At 35.3% G+C, this 15467-nt stretch overlaps 1 protein-coding gene across 5 annotated transcripts in view; it reads left to right on the forward strand.

The window, feature by feature from the left end:
* CACNA2D1 (calcium voltage-gated channel auxiliary subunit alpha2delta 1) overlaps positions 1–15467 on the forward strand; it is a 420595-nt gene that overhangs the window by 67661 nt on the left and 337467 nt on the right. For all 5 annotated transcript variants that reach the window (XM_072965120.1, XM_072965122.1, XM_072965123.1 and 2 more), the window contains exon 2: positions 10354–10435. In XM_072965120.1, the coding sequence (XP_072821221.1) occupies positions 10354–10435 (82 nt within the window). The remainder of the gene's footprint in view (positions 1–10353; positions 10436–15467) is intronic.

Genomic DNA, 15467 nt, shown 5'->3' on the forward strand with positions numbered 1-15467 from the left:
GTATGCTCTGCCAACTTCTAAGGACAGACTGCTCAGCTCTGCCACTTACTAGCTCTGTGATCTTGGGCAAGTAACTTCACTTCTTTATTCCTCAATTTCCTTGTCTGTCACATGGGATTCATAATAGTATCTGCCTCACAGAATTTTTGTGAGAATTAGAATTTTGTTCACGTAGTGTGTTTAGAACCTCTGTTGGCAAGGAGGTGCGCACGAGGGGTTGTCTGTTATCTGTTAAACATCTCCTGTATGTTCAGAGCTGCACTAGGTAGTCTCAGAACAGAGAACTAGAAGCTCTGGCCCATCCACTGAGGGAAAGGAAGTATTGTTGGAGAAAAATAATCCTAGCATAAGACAGTATATCAATATGTGTGACATTTTGTAGGGCAGGCTTTATCTATGTTACGAACTTAGAGAAAAGAAAAATTTCTGAGGATTTGAGGATTTGCCCAGAAGAAGGACCTGAAGTACTGACGTGAAGGATGATTTTCAGATGCTGAAGAGCCTGAAGAGAGGTCATTTTAGGCTAGTGACAAACATGATTAAATAACATGACAAAACCGATAGGTTTGTGAAACATTTAAATTGGCTTGACTGGGGATACTGATCAATGTAGGTAAGTGGATTGGCCATTTGGGTCAGTATCCAAACATAATAAACGTTGGAGTATTCTGCAGTACTGGAAGTATTACGAATGTGCAGTTAATAATTCAGAGAAGGAAATGAAAAGTTTATCATGACATTAAATAATATTTACATACTTGAAGTAGGCGAAAGTAAATTTTGTGAATAATCTACAGTGGCTGAGAAAAAATAGCCAAACAGTGAAAGAGAAGATCTGCAATAGAATGAATGGAGGTTTGGTAATATGCAATTAGAAATTCTGCTCATTTGGTTCTTAGAAACACCAGCAGCAGATTGTGTGGCCACGTGGGACACCTACTTTGGCACCAGGCTAGAGGGACTGTGCTGGAGGTGGTAACTAATGGATGTGGAAGGATGAAAAACAAAGCTCTCCAGGCCTCAAGGGAGTAGATCCCTGGTATGAGAACCTTCCCCCCTCCAGCTACTCTATGGAACTGCATTAATAACAGCCTTTAAGTATATTGCTCGTTTGTTGTCTTGGAAGCTGGAAGCACATTGCTGCAGCTGAGGCAAAAAAATATTCACTAAATAAAGAAACAATGAAAAAATGCTGGGATAAAACAGAAATCAATGCAAGATGGTGGGGAAGGTAGATCTCATGAAGAATCTTTGGTCTTTGAGAATTATGAGTCTGTATATTTGTAAAGCGAATTAAACGCACACACAGACACACAAACAAGACGGGGCAAAAAGCAGAGAGAAATTGAAGGCAGAGGAACACGAAAAGCTTACATATCAGATTTTAGTGATAAAATCTTTCTTCTTACTCTCAATTGCGTTACCTTTCTACCCTGATTAAGTCGATCACATGCCTTTCTGCATTTCTTTCAGGACTGACTCTAGACAAAAATGGAGTACTAAAGCATTTCACAAGTCTAAACAGCTTTCTAAAAACAAAGCAGCTGTGTTATTGAAAATGGTTTAAATTGAGAACAATTTCAGGAACCAACATTCCTGGCATGACACCCAACTCACAAGCAATTTTAGACTCTGTAGATACCAAGTGTTCCTTCAAACACACACACACAAAGTAGTTCATGATACAGTTATACATGTTACAAGAAGTGCATATTTAGCAAAATAGTGTGTCTGGGTTATCTAAATCTTCGGCTTACTTACGTTATTTTTACCCAACTATAAGAACACTGTGGGTGGTTTATTATATAAGAAACATAGGAGCAGTTTGACATTGGTGAGATATTTTTAGCAAGTGGAACAGTTTTGAAATATATGATCTTATTACTTCAAATTTATGAATAAGCTATTTATATATCAACACAATTGAAATGGTCAGATTGTTAGATCTTGTGGTATTTTTGCTTTTTCCCAGGTCCACAGGGCATAACTGTGTGTCTTATTTCTTTGGGTTAAAAATAAAATTGTTTCTTAAAAAAGTGGCACAGACAGAATTGCCTTAGGACCAGGACTCAAAGGATAGTGACTTCTCGCTCCCCTGTTCCTCCTTGTCTAAATCTCATGCTGCAGCAGCTCTCTTCTTCCACTTTTTTTTTTTAATAAAAAGTGGTTTTACTGATTCTATTTAATTTCTACTATAGTCATTTATTAGAAGCTTTAAGAATTAGAAATAAATGACTTTATTTTTTTACCAAGAATAATCTAGATTATGGTAGAATGTTTGAAGAATACTACTTAAGTCCTGCAGAATCATCATATACCTACTTTTCAGATGATCAGGAAGTCATCATTCACACTTTACATTAGGTCATGATACAGTTTCCCTATACACACATTTCATTCAGTAGAAATAAGACATTCTATTTCTTTTCTGTGTATCTCTTATTCCTTTTTTGCTCTAGTCGCTATTACAATTGCTAGTGGGATAATTCAAGATGGGTGTGGAGAAAAGATGTCTGTTTTAATACTGTCTCTTAACTAATAGCACTAAGTTCACACATATTCTGCTTTTTTTCCAGAGGACTTGCTACATCAGATACAGGCAGGAAGGACAGTCAGTATTTGTAGGACCTATTATAACAATTTTTAGCCATCACTTTAGCTCCATTATTCCAACCAGTTAAAAGGCAAATTCTCTCTGTAGCATTTAAAACAATTAAATAGATAACTATGCAGAATTGACACTTTGTACTCAACTGCTGTACTTTACAATAGATTAAACAGGGTGTAATTTGTGCTGTTCTGAATTTGATGTTCCCCAAATGCATGCGAAATGAAATGGATTACCATTTTCCTTTCTTTTTTTAAACAGTTTCCTGAACTACGCAGTAGTCTTTTGAAAGCTGTATTGCAGGCAGATCTAACTTCAAAAGGAACATTATTAATTGCATGGCGAGTATTTTTCTCTCAAAGTTAGTGAAAATTCAAGTATTTTATGTTTGCCTTTCGAATTTGGGCTGTTTCTGTGCAATAAAGTGAAGTAAAGAATATAAAAGATTATCTCAATTAATCAATGAGACATTTGTTTCAGTTTTTATAGCTCTCACAGGGAATTCTCCCAATTACACTGTCTGCAGGCATCATCTAACAGTTGGAAACACACTGCTGTTTGACTTTAATGAGTTATTGTAGGAGTAGAGAAGGATTAGAAGACTAAACTTCTTCCTATGAAATTCAATATCCACTTGAAAAATTTAGGCTTATAAGGTATGCATGCTAGAGATTTAATGATTTCTTTAAAGTATGAAGTCCCATTTTAAAATTCTTTCCCTTGTTGAAAAGTGGGTGCTATTTACTGTCTGTCAGCAGTTCATTTTTTTGTGATGTCGATTTTGGAGGGAAGAGGGGATTTAGTGAATAAACCACGTATTCCAAATGCATGAAAGATAATTGTGCTTTTTAAAAAATAATAGCGCGTTTCATTTCAGTAAGTTTTTCTATTCAGTAAATATCTGTGTACCTACCATTATACAAGGCACTGTAGTAAAAACATTGAGGATTCGGTGATAAATGAAAATGAAAGTATGCCCATAGAATCATGGAAGTGTATAGGAAAATAAGCACAAAGCACAATGAAAGTGCTTTGGAGTTTGGTAGCTAGAAGTGGACTATTTTTAATTCGGAAACTTGTGAAAGGTGATATTAGAGTATTTGTGAAATTTATTCACAGTGCGGGTGGAGGATGAATTTCAAGAAGATGTAGAGCAAAAGCCGAATGTGGAAAAGGACAGTCAACACATATGGAAATGTGTGAGGATGGTAGAAGTAAAATGTCTTAGAAAATCAGAAGCTAGAAGGCTGGGGCGTTTGACTTCTCTAAACTTTAAGTCTTCTCATCTGTGAAAAGTGAACACTAGTTTTTATGATGATTAAATGAGAGGATGCATGTTAAATACTTTGACATGAAGTTTGTCATAAAATAAGGTCTCAGTGTATCTAGCTCTCAGGTATGTATTGGGGAAAACACTGAGCCACTGTAATTTTACAGAGAATTGAAGGAGGGATATGAGGAAGAAATGGATGAAATGGACCTGAACGACTTGGAGATGGTTTGCCAAGAAGGAAAGGAACACGAGAGAGTTGGTAGTATGGGATGGGAAGATACTGAGTTCAGTTTTACAGATATTTTGAAAAAGAATGATGGAAAATCAAAACGGAGTGATCTAGCAAATGGTAGTTAAGGTAGAACTGGAGCTCAGCTTTAGGAATTATGTAAGTAACAATGTAAGATTTGTAAGATTTTTACTTTATAGGTTTATAGGACCTTAAAAAAACCCAGGGTAGTAGAAAGTTCAAAAGGCCGTAGAAAATTGGGAGACCAGGGTAGCAGAGGGGTAAGAAATAGTTCTGTTGCATGTGTACATTGGCTACATACCCAGTCTCTGGAGCTTCTTACTGTTTCTTTTTCAAATATGGTGCATTGGCACTCTCCTGACTCTTTATCATGCTCCAGTCCTGTCTTTGTAACATTGAAACCTCTGTTACCACTTGATGCTGGAAGCCAGGTGGTTACATTTCTAACAGCAGAGTAAGTGGGTTCTTGACATCACAAGTTTGGAAAATCCAGTGTGTCTTCTCATAAAGCAGTATTCTTATTAGTCAAGTTCTGTTGTATCTATAGAACCAGATATACATGCATTCAACTTTTTTGAGTTGGTCAGATATTGTAATATATATTTATTTATAAGAGAAGGATTTTCAAACAAACTTAAACTTTCTGAGAGCAATCCATCTTATTTCAGTGGTTTGAGAAATTTTTCCTTTTAAAAATTTTACGTTGTTTCCACTGATTTAAAAGTGGGATGTATTCAGGCCCCTTTCTTCAGTTAGTCATCCAGCATATTCTTTTATGAGATAGTTAGGCTAAAAACCCCCAAAATGATGAGAAATTTGAAATTTGGCAAGGCAGTATTTTCACATTTTCCTAGAAATGCTGTAATAGGATTTTTGGTTCCATAAGAAAAGTGTTTAGAAAATAAGCATTGTATATAAATAGAATAATGCTTAATGAATATTTGGGGCAGTCTTTGTTATTTAGCATTAGTAGAGATCTTAAAATTTTCAGGTGCTTCAATTCATTTTTCCTCATCCTCCTTTCCCACCTGCTGTTATCTGCCCCATATTCATCTGAATGCCTTCTTTCTCCCATCTTGCCCTCTTTAGCCTAGAACTGGTGGTGAAATTCAAGTCATGCTGATTAGTACCAGTGAAAACTGATGACCTCCTGTGTAGGACTTGTCCTTAAATACTCTCAGGCCATTGTTCTATTGAAATCTCCAACTTTCTTTTCAACTATCCTACCTTAATATCTTCTGCCTACCTCTGAACAGATGGCTTTGTCTCCTTTATTACCAAAAAAAAAAAAAAAAAAAAAAAGAGAGAGAGAGAGAGAGACACCAGTAAGTAGAACTGTCTCAAGTTTTTGATCTACTTGTTGTAGTTATTTCCATCTGCCTAAAACATTTTACATTTTCCCTTCAATCTCCACGGAAGAAGTAACCTTCTCTAGCATTAGGTTTCTCCAGTGTTCTTGTTTCTTCACTCATCCTCCACCCCATACTGTTTGGAATGTAGGGATGAGCAAGGAAAAGCCTAATGAATCTAGAGACTTTTCAAAGACCTTGTTCTGTCAATAAGTGACATGTTGTGTCCTGAATCTTCACTGTCTCCTTCTCTCCTTGTCTTTCTCTGTGTGCATGGACCCATGCCTGTGTCTCTGATTATAAAACAAGAAGGCATACTACCTCGTTGTTCTCCATTTCTTTTCTGGCTTCCACAGTGTTCTCTCACTCTCCTCCCATATAAGACAAATGTCTCTCACCTTATTTAGTGACTCTCTAGAAACTGCCTTTTTCTAGCTTTTGTGATACCATTGTTCTTGGATTCCCTTCTCTCTTGCCACTACTCAGTTCCTCTGTCTCTTCTTTAAATGCCTCTCTCTCAGCTCTCCTTTGGGAATCATGCATTGATTTACCTTTGTCCTTTGTGAAGACCAAATCTTTAAATGCTATAGAAAGTTCTCTTCTGAGAGCTTCAAATCTAGGTCTGTTCAGTTGCCTACTGGATTTCTGTACATTCTCAAAAACATCTCTAACTGAAGCAATAAAAACAAACTCATTAATGTCCCTCTACATTGTTCTTCTTGTACTTTCTATAACAAAATATCCTATAATTGTCTAGCTGAGGAGCTCCAAAAATCATCTGCAAAGCCTTTCTCCCATTCACTTTTAATATCCAGTAACACATGAAATCTTGTCCATTCCTCAGAATTTTGTTGAGCTGGTTTCTTTTACTTGGCCTTCCTTTTGTTTCCCTCTCTTCTCTCACTGCTGTTGAGCTAGTTTGAACCTCTTCATTTCTTAGCTCTTACCTAGGCTTTCCCTTCTCTTTCTGCTCTCCCTCTAAGCCACCATCCCCTCGGCTGTTAGAGAAGTTATTTTATCATGTTCATAGACAGTGAAATGATTTGGCTACTTGCTAACTTCACATCTTCCATTATCTCTCCATTATTTTGAGAGTATAATCTAAATGCTTCAGAAGGCTATTTAAGACCCTGATCTGGCCCATCTATCTGCCTGACTTTCTTCCCGACCATTCCTGCCCCCATCCCGTAGCATTGATTGAACCAGCCTTGGACTCCGGCCATTCATACTGCTTGCAGTTGCTGACTGTGCCATGTTTTGCAGTCCCTCTGCCTTCATCGTTATTTCCTTCCCTTCTCACTTTTGTCAAATTCCAGTTGTTTTTCAAATCTCACTTTAAGTAGCTGCTAGTCCAGAAAGCCTCCTCTATCTGTCTCTCCACGCAGCTATCTAACAAACTTAAAGTGACTCACTTTAAGTGACAGATTCTACTGATAGGATTCAGGCCCTGCTACCCCAAAATATGATAGCATGGCCTCTTGAATATTTTAAGCTGAAGGAGATTGAGAAGTGACATATGTAGGAAGGACTTTCTGACCATCCCGTCATGTGAGAGTTACCCTCCCTGCACTCAGAAGAGAGGAGCATCCTTATCTCTGAAGACAAGGGCCAGAAGGAGGAGTCTGAATGAACAGGCTGTAAGTTTTCCCTAGTTTACTGCACTCACCTCACACTCTTCGTCTGGTTATCTCTTTCTCCTCTGAATCAAACCTAGCATAAACACACTCAAGTTTAACCATTTTTTGGAGTCTTCATTTGCTTATGAAGGCTCCTGTGTTATCTAAAACCTGTATGAAATAAATTTGAATGCTTTTCATTTATAATACTGTCTTTGGTTACAGAGTTATCAGCCAAGAATTTAGAAGACTAGAAAGAAAAGAGTCTCTTTCCTCCCCTAAACTACCTTATTCTTGTTTTCCTCTGCCTCTCCAGCTTTTGGTATCTTTTCCAGCAGGTGCTCATTGTTGATGAACAGGCTAACAAAGAGCAAATGACGAATTCTTCCTCAAGGAGTGCTAGCTTAGTTTCTTATTACCTGGAAAGGTGATACCTTCTGTAACTTTCCCCAAAATACTGTAGTATCTTCTGGAGACATTTAATAAAGTAGTGCTTAGTGATTATACATATGTGCTTGACAGTTTACCTAGAAAGAGAAGGACTGATGGAGAATTTGCCCATGTGAATGTTTTCCCTTGTGTAGTTGCTCACTTTCGTCATTAACAGATCTTCACTTATTTCCTAGCCATTATAATCTTCTAATTCTCAGTTTGATTTAGACTGGATGAATACATAGGCAAAGTGCTTATGTATTTTAGGAGAACCAGGTAATACCTCATATCTATGAAAAATCATCCTTGCTCCTTTAAAGTGCTCTTGATAGCTTGTCAGTGGGGCAAAGAAGACTGGACAGGCCCTGAGTTACTTTTCGGCCAAAACAGGTTCTCCTCAATGAACACTGGCAGTGACAGTACACTCAGGTGTCAAGTTAGAATGCACGTTTTGGATCAGTTTAGCATAAATCAGAATTCAAGCATGAGTTAAGTTTTTTTTTTTCATATATAGTCTTTGTCTCTCACTTTCCCTGCTAAAGACATGTGTAATACTTCTTGCTATTTGTTAGTGTTGGGAATTATGTTTGAGAAGAAGAGATGATTCATCTTCTCTGGGTTTTAGTACTTGTTCAGTAACTGCTTGGAGAAATGAATAGTCTCCTCTGAATTAGAAAATGGTGTCCATGTTTTTTTTCCTCCTACTGGTTCCCTACTGTAATTTTTTGTTCTTAACATAAAAATGGAGTGCCATTCTATGTATCTAATAGAGTAACAAGAATGTTAGTTGGTATTTATAATATTTTTCACATATGTGCACCAGATCATAAATAGCACAAAATATGTTGGAACAATGTGGTGTGCATCGTTTATTTTAATGGCTCTATAAATTTCTCTAAACTTTATATCCTTTTCCAATTTATTTTTTGTTTCTTGATACTCATACAGCATGATTCAATAAATATTCTTCCTTATTTTAATTTGTGTGAAAGGACCCCTAGCTTTTATGTATTTCATTAATTACCTAGTTGGTTTCACGTGTAACTTAAGCCTCTGTGTTTCCACCTAAGGCATTTTTTATGACCGATTTTCATCCTTTTTTATGACTGCTTTTCAGTTTTCCTTTTTCCTCTTTAGTTCATCAGCTCATTAATCTTTTTTGTTTTTCTGTAAATATCTTGTTTAAATTCCTTTTCCATGTTATACTTTTTCCAAGTGTAATTTTTAATACTGTTAAATTTATCTGAAAAAAGTTGATGACCTTGTAGGACTATTGAAATTCTTGGCAAAAGAGAAAACAAATGTGGTTAGATCCCCATGATCAAAGCACTTAGGAAATACAAAGTTCATTTTCAAAACTGCACTTTTCTGCTCTACTTTTGAAGGTGTTCTTTAAAGGAGGGAAAACATTTAGTACTAATAAAATCCAAAGAATAGGATAAATAAGTAACAGATGGACACACCTACCATATATATGTAGAGAGAAGTTCAAAATCAAATAAGAATAATTTCCTGTCATTCTTACTAGTGTTTTCTTATATTTTCATGAACAGAAAAGAATATACACTTTGTCTTTTTGCAACATGAGGATGAATAAATGAAATATCTGAAGAGATTTCATATTATATTTAATTTGTTAGAATAGGGAAAATCGTGTGGTTTTTGGTGATGTCTAATGTCAGGAAAAGTAAGACCATCAGTTTAGGACTTTCTAAAATGTCCTGACATCTGTAGCTTGTATTTTAAGATCTCCATTGCTTTAAAGTATATACAGTTGCCCCTTGAACAACATCGGTTTGAACTTTGTGGGTCCACTTAGAGTGTATTTTTTTTTTTTCAATAAATACACAGTACTACACAATCCCGCTGTTGGTTGAATCTGTGGATGCCGAATCATGGATACGGAGGGCTGCCTGTAAAGTTAATTGCAGGTTTTCAACTGCCTTGGGATTGGTGCTTCTAACCCCCTACATTGTTTAAGGCTCAAGTGTACAAGGAAAGGATTTGAACTGGATCCTTCAATCATAATTTTAATGCTTAAAACCATTTCTTTAAAACTTAAGCCTTGATCCAGTAATTGCAAATCTAAGAGTCTAGCTAAGGAAATGAAATACTTTTAAGCTTTATATACAAAGTATTTGTTGCAGTGAAATTTTTAGGAGTTATTCTAGCTGTCTTTTAAAAAAGGATGATCAAGTATATTATGGAATGTAAAGATAATGTAATAATATTAAGTGGCCATTAAAATACAGTGTTTGTAAAATATTTGTAATGACATGGAAGAGTATCATGTGACCAAGGGATAACAAGATACGTGAATTTTACATGCTATGTGTTCAACAATGTGAAAGCATTTTAAAGAGTAGAAGCAAATACATCAAGGTATTAAGAGTCGTTATCCTTGGCTGTTGGAATTATAAGAAATTTTAAAATATGTCTCATTTTCTTGCTTTTTTCAAATATTCTACATTTAGCACACTCTTAGTATTGTATTAAGGTTTGTAAGCTAAAGGATGAAGTTGAGTTTAGAATATTCTATTTAGTAACTTGTTTTTAATGGAATTTTTATTAAAATTAAGCAAATGTTAATGCTGATTTGCCACTTTTCTCTCTTTGATTTGGGAATATTTCAGCATCCCAACAGGTTAACTGGTTTTGTAATTTAAAAGTGGGATTAGGGGGCAGGGTGGACGTAGTAGGAGCTGGGAGGGAGGAGAAAGATTTAAAGGTAATTTCATGAATTACCTGCAGCGTGGATGTAGAATGTCAATCTGTGGCTTCACTTTACCTGAGATCTGATTGAACGTTCTCTCTGATTTCTGCAGTATCAAGTCATGGGTGGATAAGATGCAAGAAGACCTTGTTACCCTGGCAAAAACAGCAAGTGGTGTCAATCAGCTTGTCGATGTGAGTAAAGTTCCCCCAAACTTACTGGTCATTTCTGTAATTTGAATGCAGTTCTCTCTTCTCGGAAACTGTATTTCTGTATTATAATAGGAAGTAATTTTTCATGTGAATCTGATAGTAGAGTACTGAGAAATCCTTGGTACTGCTAGTTATTATGAAAAGAAATGCCATCCCTGGCAAGTAATGAGGCGTTCGCAGCACATTTTACAATTTCTATACAGCCCTCCCTTAGGTAAATTCATGTGATGTGTAGTCGTCCCTAAAATTCAAATTGGGATGTCCTATTTCCATTCTTCATAGTGTATTAGAATCTCTTACATAGTGGTGACTTTAAGCCCTGTGATGGATTCTTTTGAATATGCTCTGTGGGGACATATCTTCATTCTCTGAGGGTAGATGTTATTTTTGAAAATGGTTTACAGCCATGTCTAGAAGAGTGGAGTGAATCACTGAGATGGGTAATGCAGACTTTTGCAAGAGAAAAGGAGACACTATAAAAGATGGTTTTTCTTATGATTTATGAAATGACTGTGAACATCACTGTAAAATGATTTTTGGAAATGATAGCAGCGTATACATATTTCTGTAGCATCTTAAATCGATTATTTTCTTTGGGTAAGAGCATTTACATGTATAGTTTCTGTAAGATTTTTAAAAAATTAAACATTTCTTTAGAGTCAGTCTCACTATTTCCATTTCAATGTAAGTAATGTAACAGTTTGAAAGTACCTTCATCTTGTATTCCTAGTGATGCAGTGAGACCTTTTATTTTCCAAAAACGTGGATCAATGAGGTGGAATGATATAAAAGTGGTTTCATGTGTGATACATGAATATTACGTGAATATTTATATGTGAATATTTCTGGGAGAAACTAGAATGGTTACTTTATGTATTAATAGGAATTCATGAAGAAACCTTACTAAGCAAATACTTCCAAATATTATTTCAGAATCTCTTTAAAAAACAATTGTAGATTTCAAACAAGAGTATGTTGAAAAAACTCAAATATCTGTGAGATGACATAAGGAATATGTTTTGAAATGGAAAGTGTTCTTTGTGAATGACAATGAGCAAATTTAATTCTAATGAACTCTTCTTGGGCACATAGTACATCCCAGGCACTGTGCAGGCTGCCAAGGGTTGTCAGAGACACCGTCCCTCTCAACAGAGAATTGACACTCTAGAAATCAAAATCTCCAGTGCTGAAGGTGCAGAGGTGCTGGATAGCTACTGTAAGCGGATGTTTGGAATCTGTAGTGATTCCTGTGGGGAGAGAAATGAGAATATGAAAGTATGTAGGATAATAAGCAAGCCTCTATAAAAGTGATGGAATGAGAAAAAAAGAAGTGAGAATTGACACATTCTGGTTAAAAGTTATATGACTCTCTTTATTGACAGATGGAGATGAAAAATAAACTGCTCTTGGGAGCTCTCTTTCACTCCTCTAGTGTTTCTCCAGCCTCAAAAACCACTTTTTTGGCTGACCTCTTTTTTTACTTTCGGTGTTAATATGTAAACCCTCTCTTGCCAAATCTGCTTTTTCCAGTGGATCCTTAAGGGGGGAAAAAAAAGTCTCACCTGATTTCCATTATGCTGTATGAAGTATAGATTACTAAGAAGAGAGCAAATATTGAAGAATGAGGAAATAGCCTTGTCTAAATTAGAATAACAAAATAGAATGGACAGGATGTAAGAACATCCCCACAGTGTTCTTTTTATGAGACATGTGCCTATTACAGTGACAGAAAAAATACAAATAAAAGAATTATATGTTATGTAACAAAGGAGGGAAAGAGAGCAGAATTTACTACTGGAAAAAGATTTGAAGTATTAGGGCACACAAAGAGGGTCTTGACATAGATATATGATTCTGTATGACTTTTTCCTTTTGCCCAGAGAACAGGTCCATGATGGGGGCAAAGGAGTGCATTTCTTTTTGTCCACAGGAACTTAAAGCACAGACTAGCTGAAGGAGACCAGAGTTGAGAGTGAACTTTGTGCTGAGCCTAGGGGTGTTAGACACATGATAAGGACAGAAAGTTGAATAAATACAGGAATATAGCAGGTTTCTGGGTTGAAATTCAATATTTAAAAAACGATAGTTCTTTCTGAATTATTGAATGTGATTGGTTTTACTGCCATCACAGGGCCCAACTTGCTTTTTACTGAAAGGCTTAGCTGCAAAGAGGGAACATAGCTTAAACAGGACATCTTTGCAGTTGTATGAAAACTACTTTATGGCATTATAAAATATTAGCCTAGGGAAGATTGATAAATATTACTGAATAAATCCAACACTTTAACTTTAAAAATGATAGTTCGCCTGGGTTACCTGTCTAACTTGTGTTAAAGATCAGGAGTGAATGGGAAGGGAGTGTATAGCTCAGCGATAAGAGCGCGTGCTTAGCATGCACGAGTTCCTGGGTTCAATCCCCCAGTACCTCCATTAAAAAAGTAATAATACGTTTATAATATGTATATATGTCAATATAATATGAAACAAATTTATAAATACAAATTGAATTTATATTATAAATTTTAAATTTATTAACATATATAGGGATAAATTATGGATTGGGGATTAACAGATACATTACTATCTATAAAATAGATAAACAAAGGGAACTACTATAAAGCACAGGGAACTATATTCAGTTTCTTATATTAACATATAATAGAAAATCTGAAAGGAAAAAATATGTATGTACATACATGTGTAACTGAAATAACTTTGCTGTACACCTGAAACTAATATTGTAAGTCAACTACACTTCAGTAAAACTTAAAATAAAGTAATTAAAGAACCTAATTACCACTCCCCCAAAAAAACTTTAAAAAAAAGCGAATAGATTTACAGAATACTACTATCCCTGTTGTATTCAAGTTTTAAGATATCTTTTATTGGATTTTTCCTTTTCTAATCATATACTGGAAGAATATATATGTCCATCAATTGCATATGATCATCCACAAAGTAGATTTAAGTAATTGAGGAAAGGAAAAAAATAGAATTAGGAGAAAGAGATAATATATTATACTTTTTCTTAGTATAATACTTAATATATCAGGACCTTTTAAATACAACTGAAGGACTCCTTTTTTTGTTCTGTATAAATTATTTCAAGCACTGACCTAAGTAAGCCCTTTACTTTATCCATTATCTTAATAATCTTCAGGACAACCTTTTGAAGTGAACATCATCTTCAACATGCAAGAAGAAATTGTTTGCAAGGTTGAATTTTTGTTCTAGGCTATACAACCACCAAATGGGATGTAATTCCAATAATGAAAAGAATCTTGTTATGCTTTAGAATGTATATTAATATTTTACCTTTTCATATTGGCACTTGTATTTTGAGAATGTGAGCAGGTACCCAATTAGGTACACCATTACTACATCAGGTTATGCTTCTGTTCTTTTTCTAATTAGATATAAATTACAAGAAGGCAGAGCTTTGCCCCCAGGTATCCACTCATGAACATTTCCGTTTGAGGTACTTTAAAAAAGAAAAAGATAGAATGAAATTCTAAGATGTAAATTTACATACAGAATTTGAAACTTTCCGTTATTGTTGGTATACACAGAAACAGTTTTGTGTATGTATCTATTGAAAGTATTGCTAAGAATATTACATAAAGTAAGTTTTCCCTGATCTTGTCTTCATGGTCTCTCAACTGAATAAAATACATTTACTATCTTTTATGGAATATTATAGCTTATCCTTTTAAAAAATCTTTAAGACTGTTGTATCTAGTGGTCTTCTAGTTGATAGCCTTGGGATCTGACCAAGATGTTTAACCTCGTGGAGTTGAGAGAGTTAACATAATCCATATAAAATATTTATTGACCCATAGTCAGAGCTCAACAAATGTATTCATTTGTTGTATTAATTGAGGGTACAGTATTATATTAGTTGGAGGTACAGGCTAAACCATTGTAACAGAGGGATAAGATCTACATGTGTTTCCCTCTCATATGACAGTCTAGAGGTGAGCAGTCTAGAGTCAGTCAGCAGGGTGGCTCTGCTTCCCTCAGTTTATGGCTTCCTTTCTGGATCCAATGTGATCCTTCCACTTGCTTTATTTCCCAGCCATCTTGAAAAGGGAGAGAGACTAGGGGAGCAGATACCTAGTCACTATAAGAGTAAGACATTTGCTCCTGTTCCAGTGGTCAGAACTTATTGTCATGGCCACATCTTACTGGAAAGGAGTCAGAGAAATGGGTCTTGAGCTGAGTAGTCCATGTGCCTACTCTGTCACAGTAGAAGAGGGCAGAACAAAGAGTGGAGCACAACTAGTAGTCTTCCACTGATAGGTGTTATTTGAAGAGCTGAATCTAAAAATGTACTAAAGATATGTTCACACAAAATAGAAGGTGTATATAAACATAATGAAGAATAAAATTGTAGGTCATGAAAAAATAAAAAGACCCCTTGATTTTGAAACTTACGAATTTTTTTGCATTGTTTTTTATGGAAGTATAGTCAGTTGACAATGTTGTCAGTTTCTGCTGTACAGCATAATGTTTCAGTCATACATGTACATACATACAGTAAACATGAATTTTTAAACAATTTGAATTACAGAGTATTTTGAAGACATTTTATGTATTTTTTATTGGGTAAATTTGACATGTAACATATAAATTTAAGGTATACATTGTGTTTGATACATTTATGTTTTCAATATGGTTGCCGTTGTAATGATACTTACCACATTGCATACTTACAGTGCAGTATTCTTGTCAGTGTTCAATAAACTGTACATTAAACCCCTGTTGCTATTTTAGTACTTGTTTAAACACTATTAATCTTATCCTGCCACTCTTCATGCCCTGATAACCACTGTTTTACTCTGTTGGTGTTGCTGTGTTTGTTTTTTTTAAATGTTTGGTATTTTAAAATTTCACATATAAAAGTTGTATTTGTTCAGTACCTACCTTTCTTGGTCTGGCATATCTTGCTTAATATAATGTGCTCAAGGTCCATCCATGTTAGTTTTTTTTTTTTTTTAGTAGTGAAAATTTTTAT

This window comes from Vicugna pacos, chromosome 7 (genome assembly GCF_048564905.1).
Source record: "Vicugna pacos chromosome 7, VicPac4, whole genome shotgun sequence".
NCBI classification, from domain to species: Eukaryota; Metazoa; Chordata; class Mammalia; order Artiodactyla; family Camelidae; genus Vicugna; species Vicugna pacos.